At 56.9% G+C, this 12,087-nt stretch overlaps 1 protein-coding gene across 1 annotated transcript; it reads right to left on the reverse strand.

Moving 5' to 3' along the window:
* Window positions 1-2,840: 2,840 nt before the first annotated feature.
* On the reverse strand, window positions 2,841-8,114 carry LOC135406052 (zinc finger protein 239-like). The gene is made up of 3 exons (XM_064640598.1): window positions 6,820-8,114; window positions 4,346-4,421; window positions 2,841-4,157 (listed from the first exon to the last, which is right to left on the reverse strand). Exons 2-3 carry the CDS (start codon window positions 4,392-4,394, stop codon window positions 3,268-3,270), a joined length of 939 nt encoding a protein of 312 aa, XP_064496668.1. The 5' UTR covers window positions 4,395-4,421; window positions 6,820-8,114; the 3' UTR covers window positions 2,841-3,267.
* Between the last annotated feature and the right edge of the window lie 3,973 nt (window positions 8,115-12,087).

The following is a 12,087-nucleotide window of genomic DNA, read 5'->3' on the forward strand; positions in this document are numbered from 1 at the left end:
GCAAAACTAAGCCATTTTATACGCTTTGGATACAGGGTTACCTCATTTATTATACATATTAATAAGTAGGCTGGTCTCTGGGCAGAGTCTTTCCAGACATGCCCAGTCTTCTACTGTGGGGTCTTCTCCTCAAGCCTTCATCCCTCTGGTGGTCGCCATGGACGTCTTCCTCAATTTGACCTCTTCAATCAGGTGACCTGAATTCTTCAAGCTTGCAAAATCCTGGCTCTGGGCCTTCTAGATCTTATTCAAACGTCTGGGTTACCTAATTTATTACTGTGTGTGTACTACTCCTATTCTTTCTAGAATAAGGCCTTTGGTCCAGTGACCAGAACAGAACATGAGATTAACCAGTGCTCCCAAAATGTTCTTCCAGCAAAACAGATATTGGGTTTCTTAGCAGGCCAAGATGTCTCAGTTAACTCTTCCAGGCCGGGCTCCTGTTTCATCCCCTTGCCTCCCCAGCTGGAGGCCCAGGCCCTCAGCAGGCAGCTGCCTGTCCCCACCAAACGTCTCTCCCGCTAAAGGCGGGCGCTCGGGGCTCTGCGCAGGCTGTTCCACTCCTGCACGGCGGGACAGCCCCAGGATTAGGCCCTGCTCCAGCGCCAGGCGGGCCCGGACACCTCTTCGCTGCTTACAACACAGACGCTGACTCCACCACCCACCTGAGACACTGATTCCAATGCCTGACTGCTCCTGCAGGGAATGAGCAAAGACGATTATTGCCAAAAAAAACAAAGATGGCTTAAGTCAGTTAACTAATTTAATTAATTTTGATAGTTACATAAAAAAGTAATTTAATTAAAACTACTATAATATGCCTTTTTAATATTTAGATATATTTACTGTGAATATAGACTTACATAGGATAGGTAATACTAAATTTAAATATTATAATAATTACCATATTTATAGGGCACAGACGTTCGTTAGACGTATATACATAGTTAGATGATAAGAATTACAGAATAGAAGACAGAAGATTAGAAAGATTTGTTGTTGTTAAATAAAATCTGTACTAAATAAAATCCGCCTGTTGTCAGCAAATGGTCCCATTTACACCTTAATTCGGGCTGAGGCATCTCTCCCTAATGGGATCAGAACACCTGGGCAGGGACACCTTCCCCCACACCAGCTGGCTCCAACCCCGGCCAACCCGGCCTTGGACACTTCCCACAGTGGGGCAGCCACAGCTTCTCTGGGCAACCTGGCCCAGGGCCTCACCTCCCTCCCAGGGAACAATTTCTCCCCAAAAGTCTCATCTCCCAGAGGTCACTCCCTGGGGCCAGGCTGCAGTGTGTTCCTCCCCAGCACTGCCTGCCTGCAACAGCCTGGGCCGACACAGGAGGGCTTCCCCTCGCCCACCCCCACCTAAGGCAGCAGCTGCTCTGGGCTGTTCCTCACAGATCCCTGTGCCATCAGCTGCAAAGCTCTCAGCAAGGCTGTCCTAAAGGAAGCTGCCCTGGGAAAGCCAACGTGCTGCAGCTCCAACGGGAAAAGAATCCCAGAATCAGGAAGGTTGCAAAAGAGCTCCGAGATCATCAAGTCCAACCTGGGACCTCTCCCTGAATCCCTGTAACCAAGCCCTGGCACTGGGCTCTGCGTGTGGCACCGGAGAGGCGAGGGGCCCTGTAACACCCCTGTAAGTAATCCTTGTTATTTTAGTTGTATCACAGATCAAAACGTGCCTACCCTCCATTTATCATTAATAATTCCCGTGGGCAGAAGAGCCAAACTGGGGCTCCCAGGGAAGCAGAAGCTGGGAGGATGATGCAGGACACAGTGAATGAAGGCAACTGTGAAATGCAGAAATCCTCAGGGGAGGGCTGATTGCTTGGATCATCTCTGCAGCAATCCCGGCAGCTGCCGCAGCCACGGCTCCTGCTGCACTGGCCAGTCAGTGCAGGCCATGCCTGCAGGGCCAGTGTATGGGCACTGTGGCAGCACCAGGAGCAGGGGTTCAGAATCTGCCTGGTTTCAATATTCCAAGTCCTCTGGAAGCACATGGGACAAGCCCCAAGACAAGGAGCCCGGGTCCTGGCCCTCCTGGCCGTGAACTCTGCGTGTCCAAACAGAACAGGGGCAGAGGTGGGACCAAGAGGAGTCACTCTGCACCTGCCCTGAGTTCATGGGAATGCAAAGGGAGGATGGACCTTGGCTGAGTGCTTGGAGAGACAGAAGGTTGTTTCTCCAAGTGCAAATGCTCTTGAACCAGCCTCCATGACCAGCCTGTGTTTTTCTCTGGTGGCTGAACAGCCAGCACGTGAGGGGAGGGGAATGTGTGGGATCAGGGCACTGCTTTGGGGCCATGCTGGGAATTCTGATGGACTAAAAGACAAACACTGAGTGCTGCTCACAGGAGAAGAGGAATAAAAGGGGACACAGAAAAGTGTCGGCAAACAAGTCCTGAAATGGAACTCTGTGTGTGCAGCCTCATTTTATCCTTCAACAACCAAAGGAAAGGGGGTAAAAAGTGGGGGTTGGGAGCCCAAAACTGGTCGGGAGGAAAATGGGGATTGAGGGGACAATGGGAAAGTGGAAGGAACAGGGAGAAGGGTGGAAAAGGGAGGGTGGGCTGGTGGGTCCAACGGTCCCATGGGGGTCTTTGGGCACAGGGGGGTTGGCAAAGGGGGGTGGCCCCCCTGAGCGCCCAACTTCCTGTGGGGTGCTGGGGGCTGCTGGATCCAATCTCAGCCTTGCATCATACCAACAGTTTCAGTTTAGAGGAATTACAGAGCTGTGACTGAACCACTTTTGTCCCCCAGCTTTTAATGATGGCAAATCAGAACTATTGATAGAAATGAACTTATTTAGGGTTACAAATGATCAGACAGAAGATCTTCATCAGAATTATTTACTGCACAATACAAACACTAAAACTACCAGGAGTACAGGATAAGACAGGACAGTGCTCTACACTAAAGCAATTGTTGAAGCCATTCTACTCAAGCTGGCACAAAAGCAATAATTCTTAATTAGAGATGGATGGAACTCCCCCAGACCAATGCTCGTGGGGAGATCTCTGCTCTCAACCTCCAGCAGTGACCTTTGGGGGTCCCCAGCCATGGCAGGAATCTCCACACACCCCCCAGAAAGGGTTCTGTTGGAAGAAGCTGCCCCTGGGAAAGGGGACTGGCCCTTTGTGGTCGAAAGGGATGGACTGACAGTCACTGCACTCCAGGGGTTGCCTCCCCATCAGGGGGTTCATTCGGGGTGGAAGCAGCGGCCGAAGTTCTTCCCGCAGTCGGGGCACTCGTAGGGTTCCCCTTACTGGTGGGTCCGTTGGTGTTTGGTCAAGTTACCGCTCTGGGTGAAGCTCTTCCCACACTCCCCACACTTGTAGGGCCTCTCCCCGCTGTGGATGCGCCGGTGGGTGATGAGGTGGGAGTTCTGCTTAAAGCCCTTCCCGCAGTCGGTGCAGCGGAAGGGCCTCTCATCCGTGTGCGTTCGCTCATGCAGGAGGAGATTGGAGCTGGTCTTAAACCTCTTCCCACATTCCGAGCACCTGTAGGGTCGTTCCCCAGTGTGGATAAGATGGTGGGTGCGGGGGCTGGAGCTGTAGGGCCTCTCCCTGCTGTGGATGCGCCGGTGCCTGACGAGGGTGGAGTTCTGGTTGAAGCCCTTCCCGCAGTCGGTGCAGCGGAAGGGCCTCTCATCCGTGTGTGTCTGCTCATGCCTGAGGAGATTCCCACTGCACTGAAACCTCTTCCCACATTCCCTACACGTGTAGGGCTGTTCCCCAGTGTGGATGCGCTGGTGTCGGATCAGGGTGGAGCTGTCCCTGAAGCTCTTCCCACATTCCCTACACGTGTAGGGCCGTTCCCCAGTGTGAATGTGCAGGTGGGCGAGGAGTTTCGTGCTCTTCCTGAAGCTCTTCCCACATTCCAAGCACCTGAAGGGCTTCTCCCTGCTGGGAGGCTGCTCAGGGACCACCAGGTCAGAGCTCTGGCTCAAGCTCCGGCCGCCTTCCCGGCACAGGCTGGCTCTTTCCTCCTCAGAGCACCCTGGGCTGGCTTTGGAGCCCCTCCTGCGGGGGGATCTCCGGCCCTTTTCCTCCCCGCTGCCTTCCTGCGCCGGGGAGCCCTTCAAAACGGCCTCTCCCACCAGGCTCTGCCGGGGGGATTTGTCCTCTGGGCTCTCTGTCCTCAGCTCGGGGCCTGGGGCAGGAGGGAAGAAGGACAGGGAGGGGATTTGCCTCCGGCCCACAGGGAAGGCCAAGGACATCCCCCCAACTCCGGCCCCGGCAGGACGGCGGCGCCAGCGGGGTTGTCCTGCAGCCGGGGCCATGCTCGGCTGACAGAGCCAGCACAACACCCGCCCAAAGGGACACTGACTGCCTCCTCACCTGCCTGGGGGGCCCAAGGCATCTTCCTCTTCCTCGCAGCCTCCTCCATCTGCCCAAGCTTTGGGAAGGACAAATCCTGATGGGGGGGAAACAAGGGCTGAGCACGTTGCCTTGGGGGTTCCTCCTGCCCAAGTCCATCTCTAGAACTCACCGGGCATCCTGTGACCATAAAAACCTCCAAAACACCAAGATTCAGCCCAGAAAAACCCAAACCACCCAGATTCAGGCAAAAACCCCCTCAGAAATAGCAAGAAGAGCCCCACACCCTCAAACTGCAAAAACTTGAGATTCAGATGAAATATACTCCAAAAATATGAAGATTAGCCAAAAAAAATCTCTCCCAGAAGTTCCCCCTCTCTGGTCTCTCCCCTCTGGGGTTGGAGGGTCTCCCCTGTCTGGGATGTTTGGGGTCCCCCTTAGGGATGCTGGCAGTGTTGGGGGTCCCAAGGGTCCCTTCTCTGACTCTCGCCTTCGAGGGGTCACGTTCCCAGACATTCCCCCTCTCCAGGTTCTCCACTCTGTTGTCCCAGGGGTCCCCACTGTCCAGGCTTCCCCTTCTCCACACCCCCCGTTTCAGGCTCCTGAGGGTCCCGGGGCTCCTCCCTCTCCGTGCTCCCCCCTCCAGGCTGCCGGGGGTCCCCCAGCTCCGGCATCTCCCCGCTCCGCCCTCCACACTCGGCAGCTCCCGGGCTCCACACCCACCCCCAGCACTCCTGGGGGGCCCCAAACCCGCTGTGTCCCCCCCATCAGCACCAGGCTGACAATGGAGCTGGCGGGGCCTGACCCAGCAACACCAACCCCCATCGTGGGGGGGACCTGCATCCCCCACCCACCACCAGGGCTCTGACCCCAACCCAGCCCGGCCCCCAAAAAACACCTCCCACCCACCCCCAACAGCCCCCAAGGGCACAGCCCTGCACAAGGGCCGGCTGTGCCCCAGGCACCCAAACAGCCCCACGGGCGGGGGGACACCAGAGGCTGCCCCAGGGCAACGAGAGCAGGGAGTGGATCGGGCCCCCTGACACGTGGGCGGGCTCTGGGCTCAGCCTGACCAGGGGCAATTTGGCACCAACAGCAGGGCCCTGAACGCTGGCTCGGCACAGGGGGCCCGAGCTCCCCCCTCTCCAGCTCTCGGGGCTCTCACAGCTCCCCCCTCTCTCCAGCCTCCCCTACTCTCCAGGGATCAAGGCACGGGGACACCGAGGCACCCCCACGGCAACCCCAGTCCCGCTCCCTCCCCTCCCCTCAGCCCCCCTCTCCCACCCCTTCCCCATCGGCCCCCCAAACCCCGCTCCCCCAGCTCCCTTTGGGGGTGACCCACCGCCCCTCGCGCTCCCTTTGGGGGTCCCACCCGCTCTTTTCGCTCCTCTCCCCCCTTTCCCATCGTGGCCGCTCCGCTCACCCCACAGCGGCAGGAAGGGCCGGGACAGGGGTGGAGCAGCAACAGCAACAGCAACAGAACAATCGCCCCCCATCCCACGGGTGCCCAGGAAGGGGGAACTCGTCCCAAATATCCTGGGGGGGAGCGTGGGGGGTCTTGACATACTCAGGCTGCCAGCACAGATTTCCCTGCAAAGTCTGCAGGGAGTCAAGCTCTGCAGAGGAGACTGTGTCCCATGGATGGGATTGCAGAGGCTCCCTCAGGTCCTCAGCAGGAATCACCAACCAGGAATACACACAAAAGGCCCCCACGAAGTTTTTTGGGGGAGTGTCCTGTAGGGAGGGGACAGTGTCACCCCACCAGGGCGGGGCTGGCAAGTGGGAGGCTGCTCCAGGGCTCTGCAAGAGGCCTCGTGCTCTGCTCGGCCCCAGCACTGGCTGGTCCCAACAGCCCCGGCTGCCCCCGGCCCTGGGCAGCTCTGCTGCCACAGGCTGTGCCCTCACCGTGGCCCTGCAATGGCCCTGCCTGTCCCTCCCCCGGGGCCCTGCCCACATCCCTGTCCCTTGGCTCTCTCTCTGCCAGCTCAGTGTGGGGCACACGGGCTGGGGGTCCCTCCCAAGCCCCCCGGGCAGCCGGCGTTGGCTGGGGGGATGTGAGGGCTGGGCCTGCTCAGCACAGCCCCGGCCTCGTGCCCAGCGCCTCTTTCCTGCCCCACACAAGAGCTTCCCGGCCCCCCCAGGGCTCCCCTGCTGCTGCCTCTGCTCCTGGCCCTGCCTTTGCTGCTCCCTTGGCTGGGGCAGCGGCTGCAGGGGGGGATGGCAGCAGCTTCAGCTCCACGGCACTTCCTGGGGGGAGCTCAGCCTGGGGGGACGGGCAGGGACCTGATGGGGATGGACAGGGCCCAGCAGGGACAGCCAGGGCCTGCAGGGGAAGGCACAGGGACAACCTGGCCCCCCACACTGCCAGGGCTGTCTCTGCTCCTCCTTGCAGGCTCCGTGGCCAGGCACAGGTGGTGTTCCTGGGTGCCCACCATCTCAGCACTTGCAGCCGCTCAAATCAGCGCCCGCAGCTCTGCAGCAAAGCCCCAGCTCACCTGGCACACAGGGGATGGACACAGCACCTGCTCGGGGATGGGCACACACAGCTTTGTGCCTTCCCCACCACGGGGCTCTCCTTCCTCAGCAGCACCTCTGCCTTGCACTTATTCTCAGCCTCACCTCAGGGCCTGGGCTCAAGGACAGGAACCTGCAGGGAGGGGACATCAGGTGCAAGCTGAGGGCTGCCTGCTTGCACTGGGCTGGGGGCTTCTTTCTCCTTCTACAACCAGCCCACAACTCAGCCTGCTTTGCTAACACCACACATTTACAGACTAACCTTGGAGATAGATATGGACAGACATCTCTATCCCCCTGGGGATGGAGCCTCAAGCATGTGCTGCCACAGGAATGGCAATCAGAGAATCACAGAATCAGCCACGTTGGAAAAGACCTCCGAGATCATCAAGTCCAGCCCTGGATCCAACCTTGCTGTGCTTCCCAGACCATGGCACTGAGGCCACATCCACTCTCACCTTCAACACCTCCAGGGACAGGGACTCCACCCCCTCCCTGCCCAGCCCATTCCAAGGCCTGATTACCCTGTCAGCAAAAAATTGCTTCCCAATATCCAACCTAAACCTCCCCTGGCACAGCTCCAGACCCAGCCCTCTTGTCCTACTGCTGCTTCCTGGCACAACAGCCCCACCCCCACCTGGCTACACCCTCCTGGCAGGGACTTGCAGAGAGTCAGGAGGTCTCCCCTGAGCCTCCTCTTCTCCAGCCTCAGCACCCCCAGCTCCCTCAGCCTCTCCTCACACCACTTGTGCTCCACTCCCTTCCCCAGCCTCGCTGCTCTTCTCTGCTCCTGCTCCAGCCCCTCCAGGGCCTTCCTCAACTCAGGGGCCCAGAGCTGGACACAGCACTCCAGGGGTGGCCTCACCAGCGCTCACTCCAGCCCAACAATCCCTTCCCTGCTCCTGCTGCCACACTCTTCCTCACACATTGGCCACACTTCCTCACTCCATTGGCCCTCTTGGCCCCCTGGCCACACTCTGCCTCCTGTTCAGCTTCCTGTCCATCCCCACTCCCAGCTCCCTTTCTGCCTGCCTGCTCTCCAGACACTCTGGCCCCAGCCCGGGGGGCTGACGGGGCTTCTTGTGGCCAAAGGGCAGGACCCGGCCCTTGGCCTGCTTGACCCTCATCCCCTTGCAATCAGCCCATGGATCCAGCTGGGCCAGGTCCCTCTGCAGAGCCCTCCTGCCTTCCAGCACATCAACACACCCCAGCTTGGGGTCACCTGCACATTTGCTGATGAAATGCCTGGTTCTGCAGCAGCTGCAGATGCTCAAGGGGCAGCAGGAACAAGTCAGGGGCCGGGGGGGCCTGGGGGGATTTGGGGTGCGGGAGGGTCCAGGGGAGCTGGGGAGGGGCTTTGGGGATTGGGAGTACAAACCAGGACAGACCAGTACAGACCAGTACCTCCTCACTGCTCCCCCGATCTCTCCTGGAGCTGGGCCACATTGTTGTGGGACACCTGAGCCCCCCCCAGTGCCCTCCCAGTACAGCCCAGTGCCCCCAGTACAGCCACTGTGCTCCTGCTGCCAGGTGATCCCTTTTTGAGGGGGTTGGAAGGGATTTGAAGGGGGGCTGGGGGAGATCTGAAGGGATCCGGGGGGATGGTTGGATGGGGATTTGGGGGGTTTTGGGGGTCTTTGATTGCATTTGGGGGAGCTAAAATGGGTTTTGGGGGCATTGGGGCATCAAAGGGATCTGTGGGGGGAGAGGATTAAAGGGAAAATGGAGGTTAGGGGACATTTGGGGGGGCTTAATGGGGCCTGTGGGGGAGAGGAGGGGCTGCACCACAAGCAGGTGATCCCTGATGTCCCGAAGACCCTCTTGGTGTCCCCAGTTCCCCCCCTGACACCCCCAATTCCACTGTCCCCAAACCCCATTCCTGATGTCCCCAACGCTCCATCTCATCCCCCTGGACCCTCTGACACCAAACTCATCCCCCCTCCCCGCCACACTCACAGAAAGGCCAAGGGCATCTGGGGACACACTGGGGACAGCTGGGGGGCTTTGGGGGCACTGGGGGATTACTGGGGGATACTGGGACACACTGGGGGGAACCAGGGGGCACTGGGAAGGACTGGGGTGTTACTGAGGGACACTGGGAGGGCACTGGGAGGGACTGGAGGTGAACTGGGGCACACTGGGGGGCACTGGCAGAGAACTGGGGAGTTACTGGGAGATTACCAGGACACACGGGGGGACACTGGGAGGTTACTGGGCCATACTGGGGGTTACTGGGTGCTCACTGCAGGATCACTGGGCCATACTGGGGGGCAGTGGGAGGTCACTGGGACACACTGGCTGGTCACTGAGGGGGTTACTGGGCCATACTGAGGGGGTCACTGGGAGGTCACTGGGATATACTGGGGGCACTGGGATCCCCTTACCCAGATGTGGTACATCTCCCCCCCAGATTTTGGGGGGCATCCCTAGGACCCCTCCCCTGGGAGCTGGGGGACCCCCTGAACCCACTGCTGGGCTTTAGGGGACCCCCTAAAATCCCCTCACAACCCCTGAAATCCCCCCCTCGACCCATCGAAACCTCCTCAAGGACCCCTCATCCCTCCCCAGCACCCCCTAAACCCTCTCAGTGACCTGCAAAACCCACTTGAGACTCCCCAAGCCCATTCAGGGACCCCCAATCCCCCTCACGGACCCTCAAAACCGCCTGGGACCCATTAAACCCCCTAGAGACCCCAAAACTGCCTCGAAGGTCCCCGCAAAGCCCCCCAGGAACCCCAAACCTCCTCACAGACCCCCAAAGCCCACCTGGGACCCCCCAAATCTCCTCAGAAACCAAAACCCCCATCAGAGCCCCCCAAACCCCTTCAGGGACCTTCAACCTCCCCCCTGAGTCCCCTCAGGACACCGAACCCCCTCAGGGACCCCTCAAAACGTTCCCGGGAACCCCCGAACCCCCCCGCTAAGCCCTCCCGAGCCCTCCGGCCCTCCCACCCACAGCCGCGCTCCCCGCAGCCCCGAGGGGATGCCCAGACCCCGCTCTCGCCGCCCCCCGCCAGCTCTCACAGCGAAGTGCAGCGACCGGTACCTTCTCCCCCCTCACGCCACGAGGCCAACATGGCGCCCGCTCTGCCCGCCCCCCGCCTTTACAGACCCGCCCCGCAGCCAATCAGCGCGCGGCCCCGGCCCCGGCCCGCCCTCCGCCTGCGCGGTGCATTGTGGGAGTTGTAGTCCTTGCGGCGGGGAGGATCGGACTGTTTGGGGTTTTGTTTCTCTGTCTTCTTTTATTTTCTCTTTTTTCTTTCTTTCTTTTCTTTATTTCTTCTTTCTTCTTTCTTTTCTTCCCTTTTTTCTCTCTCTTTTTTCTTTTTTCTCTTTTCTCTTTTTTCATTGTTTTTTCTTTTTTTTTCTCATTTTCCTGTTTTTCTTTCTTTTTTTCTCTTTTTTTTCTCCTTTTTCTCTTTTTTCTCCCTTTTTTTAAATTTTTTTTCTTATTTTTCCCTTTTCCTTTTTTTTATACATTGTTTTCTATCAGTTGTTCTTTCAAGGAAGATTTAAACACATATCAAAACAATCTCCAGGTACATATCTTACAACAACAGATAATCTGCCATTGTTCCAGGTTTGTGAGGATTCCCAAGATCACAAACACCGAGACACCAAGGGTGAAAGTGAAGCAACTTTATCCTGTCCCTTGCCCCAGCCTTCAATCCACACCCAGCCCCGGATTTCTGCAAAGCCGCTGGGCAGGAGCAGGAGATGGAGCTGGTGCTTGGCGGGAGGGGCAGCAACAACAAACCCGTGTCTTTGGCACAGGGGAAGGAATTCGGTGCTTGAGGGGTTACATTCCACAGGCTGCCCTGGGGATCAGCTCATGCTCGGACAGTGAGAACAGCGAGAACATTCCTCATAAAAATGGCAGAGGGAAGGGAGCGGAGGGGGAGCAGGGGCAGGAGAAGGAAGCAGAGCGATGGAAGATGGGCTGGGGCGGTCGGGGCTGGGGGAAGGCGGGCTGGACAACGCCTTGTTTGGTCCAGCAGCTGTTCCAGCTCCAGGGCAGATGTCGGGGGAGCCTCTGCCACAGGGACATGGACAAACAGACGCTACAAAAGCTCTCAGAGGGGTTGGGGGCTCTGGGCGGGGCTGCGCTCTCGCCTCAAGCCGGGATCTCCCAGGGCAGTGGAACAGCAATTCCTGTCAGCTCCCAGCAAAGATCATTGGGGTTTGCACTGGGGAAATATTGACGCTCCAGCTTCCTCTTCTCTTTTTAGAACTTTGAGCTTGCAGTCGGGTAGAAGGGCTGGGGGGGAGTGGGAAGAGACCCATTTTGAGGGACACATCTCAGCCCTCAGTTGGATGGAGCTAAACCCCTAATCTTGCTTAGGAAGAGCTGCTGATGCTCAGTTGTCTTCTTTCCCTTCTGCTTCAGTGGGATATTACATTTCCCTGCAGTATTGGTGACAGAATGCTATGTCAGCTGGAATGGTTTGGTTCTTACAGAAAGCATAAATGCATTTTAAGGAAGGTATTTTTACATAAGTGAGGCCTCCAAAAAAACCCCAAAGGTTATATAAGTGCATAATAAAGTGAACTTTGGGGTTTTCTTTTAAATTCTTGGGTAGAAAAACCATCCCAGTTAGGGACAGCAATTTATTGCATTGCTGAAAAAGAACCAATAAACAAACAAAAAAAGAAATCTGACTTTGTTCTCTTTCAGATTTGTTTTTGATCATAAGAATCCTTCTAGTGAAAAGAGCTAATTTACTGTCTCTAGAGGAATGTTTTAGGTGTGATTATCACAATATCACAGCTGCTGAAAAGGTCTAAAATAGGACATTGACCTTGAACGTGTTCCTGCATTTAGGATGTGGTGTTTAACATTCAAGAGACAATAGAACTGCAACTCATTTATTAAGGTATCACCTCAAATGTTAACTCTTGCTCTGTACAGACATGCCACAAGGATTGCAGAAAGCTTGCAGTATCCCAGGAAGTACATGTGGTATTTTATCAGTGTAAATATGTGTAAGATTGTCAAGATTTCTGCTGGCAACACTCCATAACTAAAGTAAGTTTTCCCTTTGCTACTGCACTAGTTTATGATTTCATTTTTACTGACATTCCACCAGTCACATTATTAGCTTCACCAAAAGAAAGGGAAATAATCCTGCATTAATTAGAGCAACTGAATTCCCTCAGTCATCTTATCCTTGGCTGTCTGGGACAGTGATGCACTTCAGCTTCCCTACAGAAACTTCCACTAAAGAAGAGTTTGGGGTGATAGTGAGAGA

Source organism: Pseudopipra pipra, chromosome W (assembly GCF_036250125.1).
Source record: "Pseudopipra pipra isolate bDixPip1 chromosome W, bDixPip1.hap1, whole genome shotgun sequence".
In the NCBI taxonomy this organism is placed as follows: domain Eukaryota; kingdom Metazoa; phylum Chordata; class Aves; order Passeriformes; family Pipridae; genus Pseudopipra; species Pseudopipra pipra.

Bases quoted from the DNA above. Each gene is read 5' to 3' on its own strand.
- LOC135406052 (XM_064640598.1), bottom strand. From the start codon at position 4,394: ATGGAGGAGGCTGCGAGGAAGAGGAAGATGCCTTGGGCCCCCCAGGCA. The intron at 4,158-4,345 runs GTGAGGAGGCAG...CTCCTGCCCCAG, and splicing joins GCCTTGGGCCCCCCAGGCAG to GCCCCGAGCTGAGGACAGAG.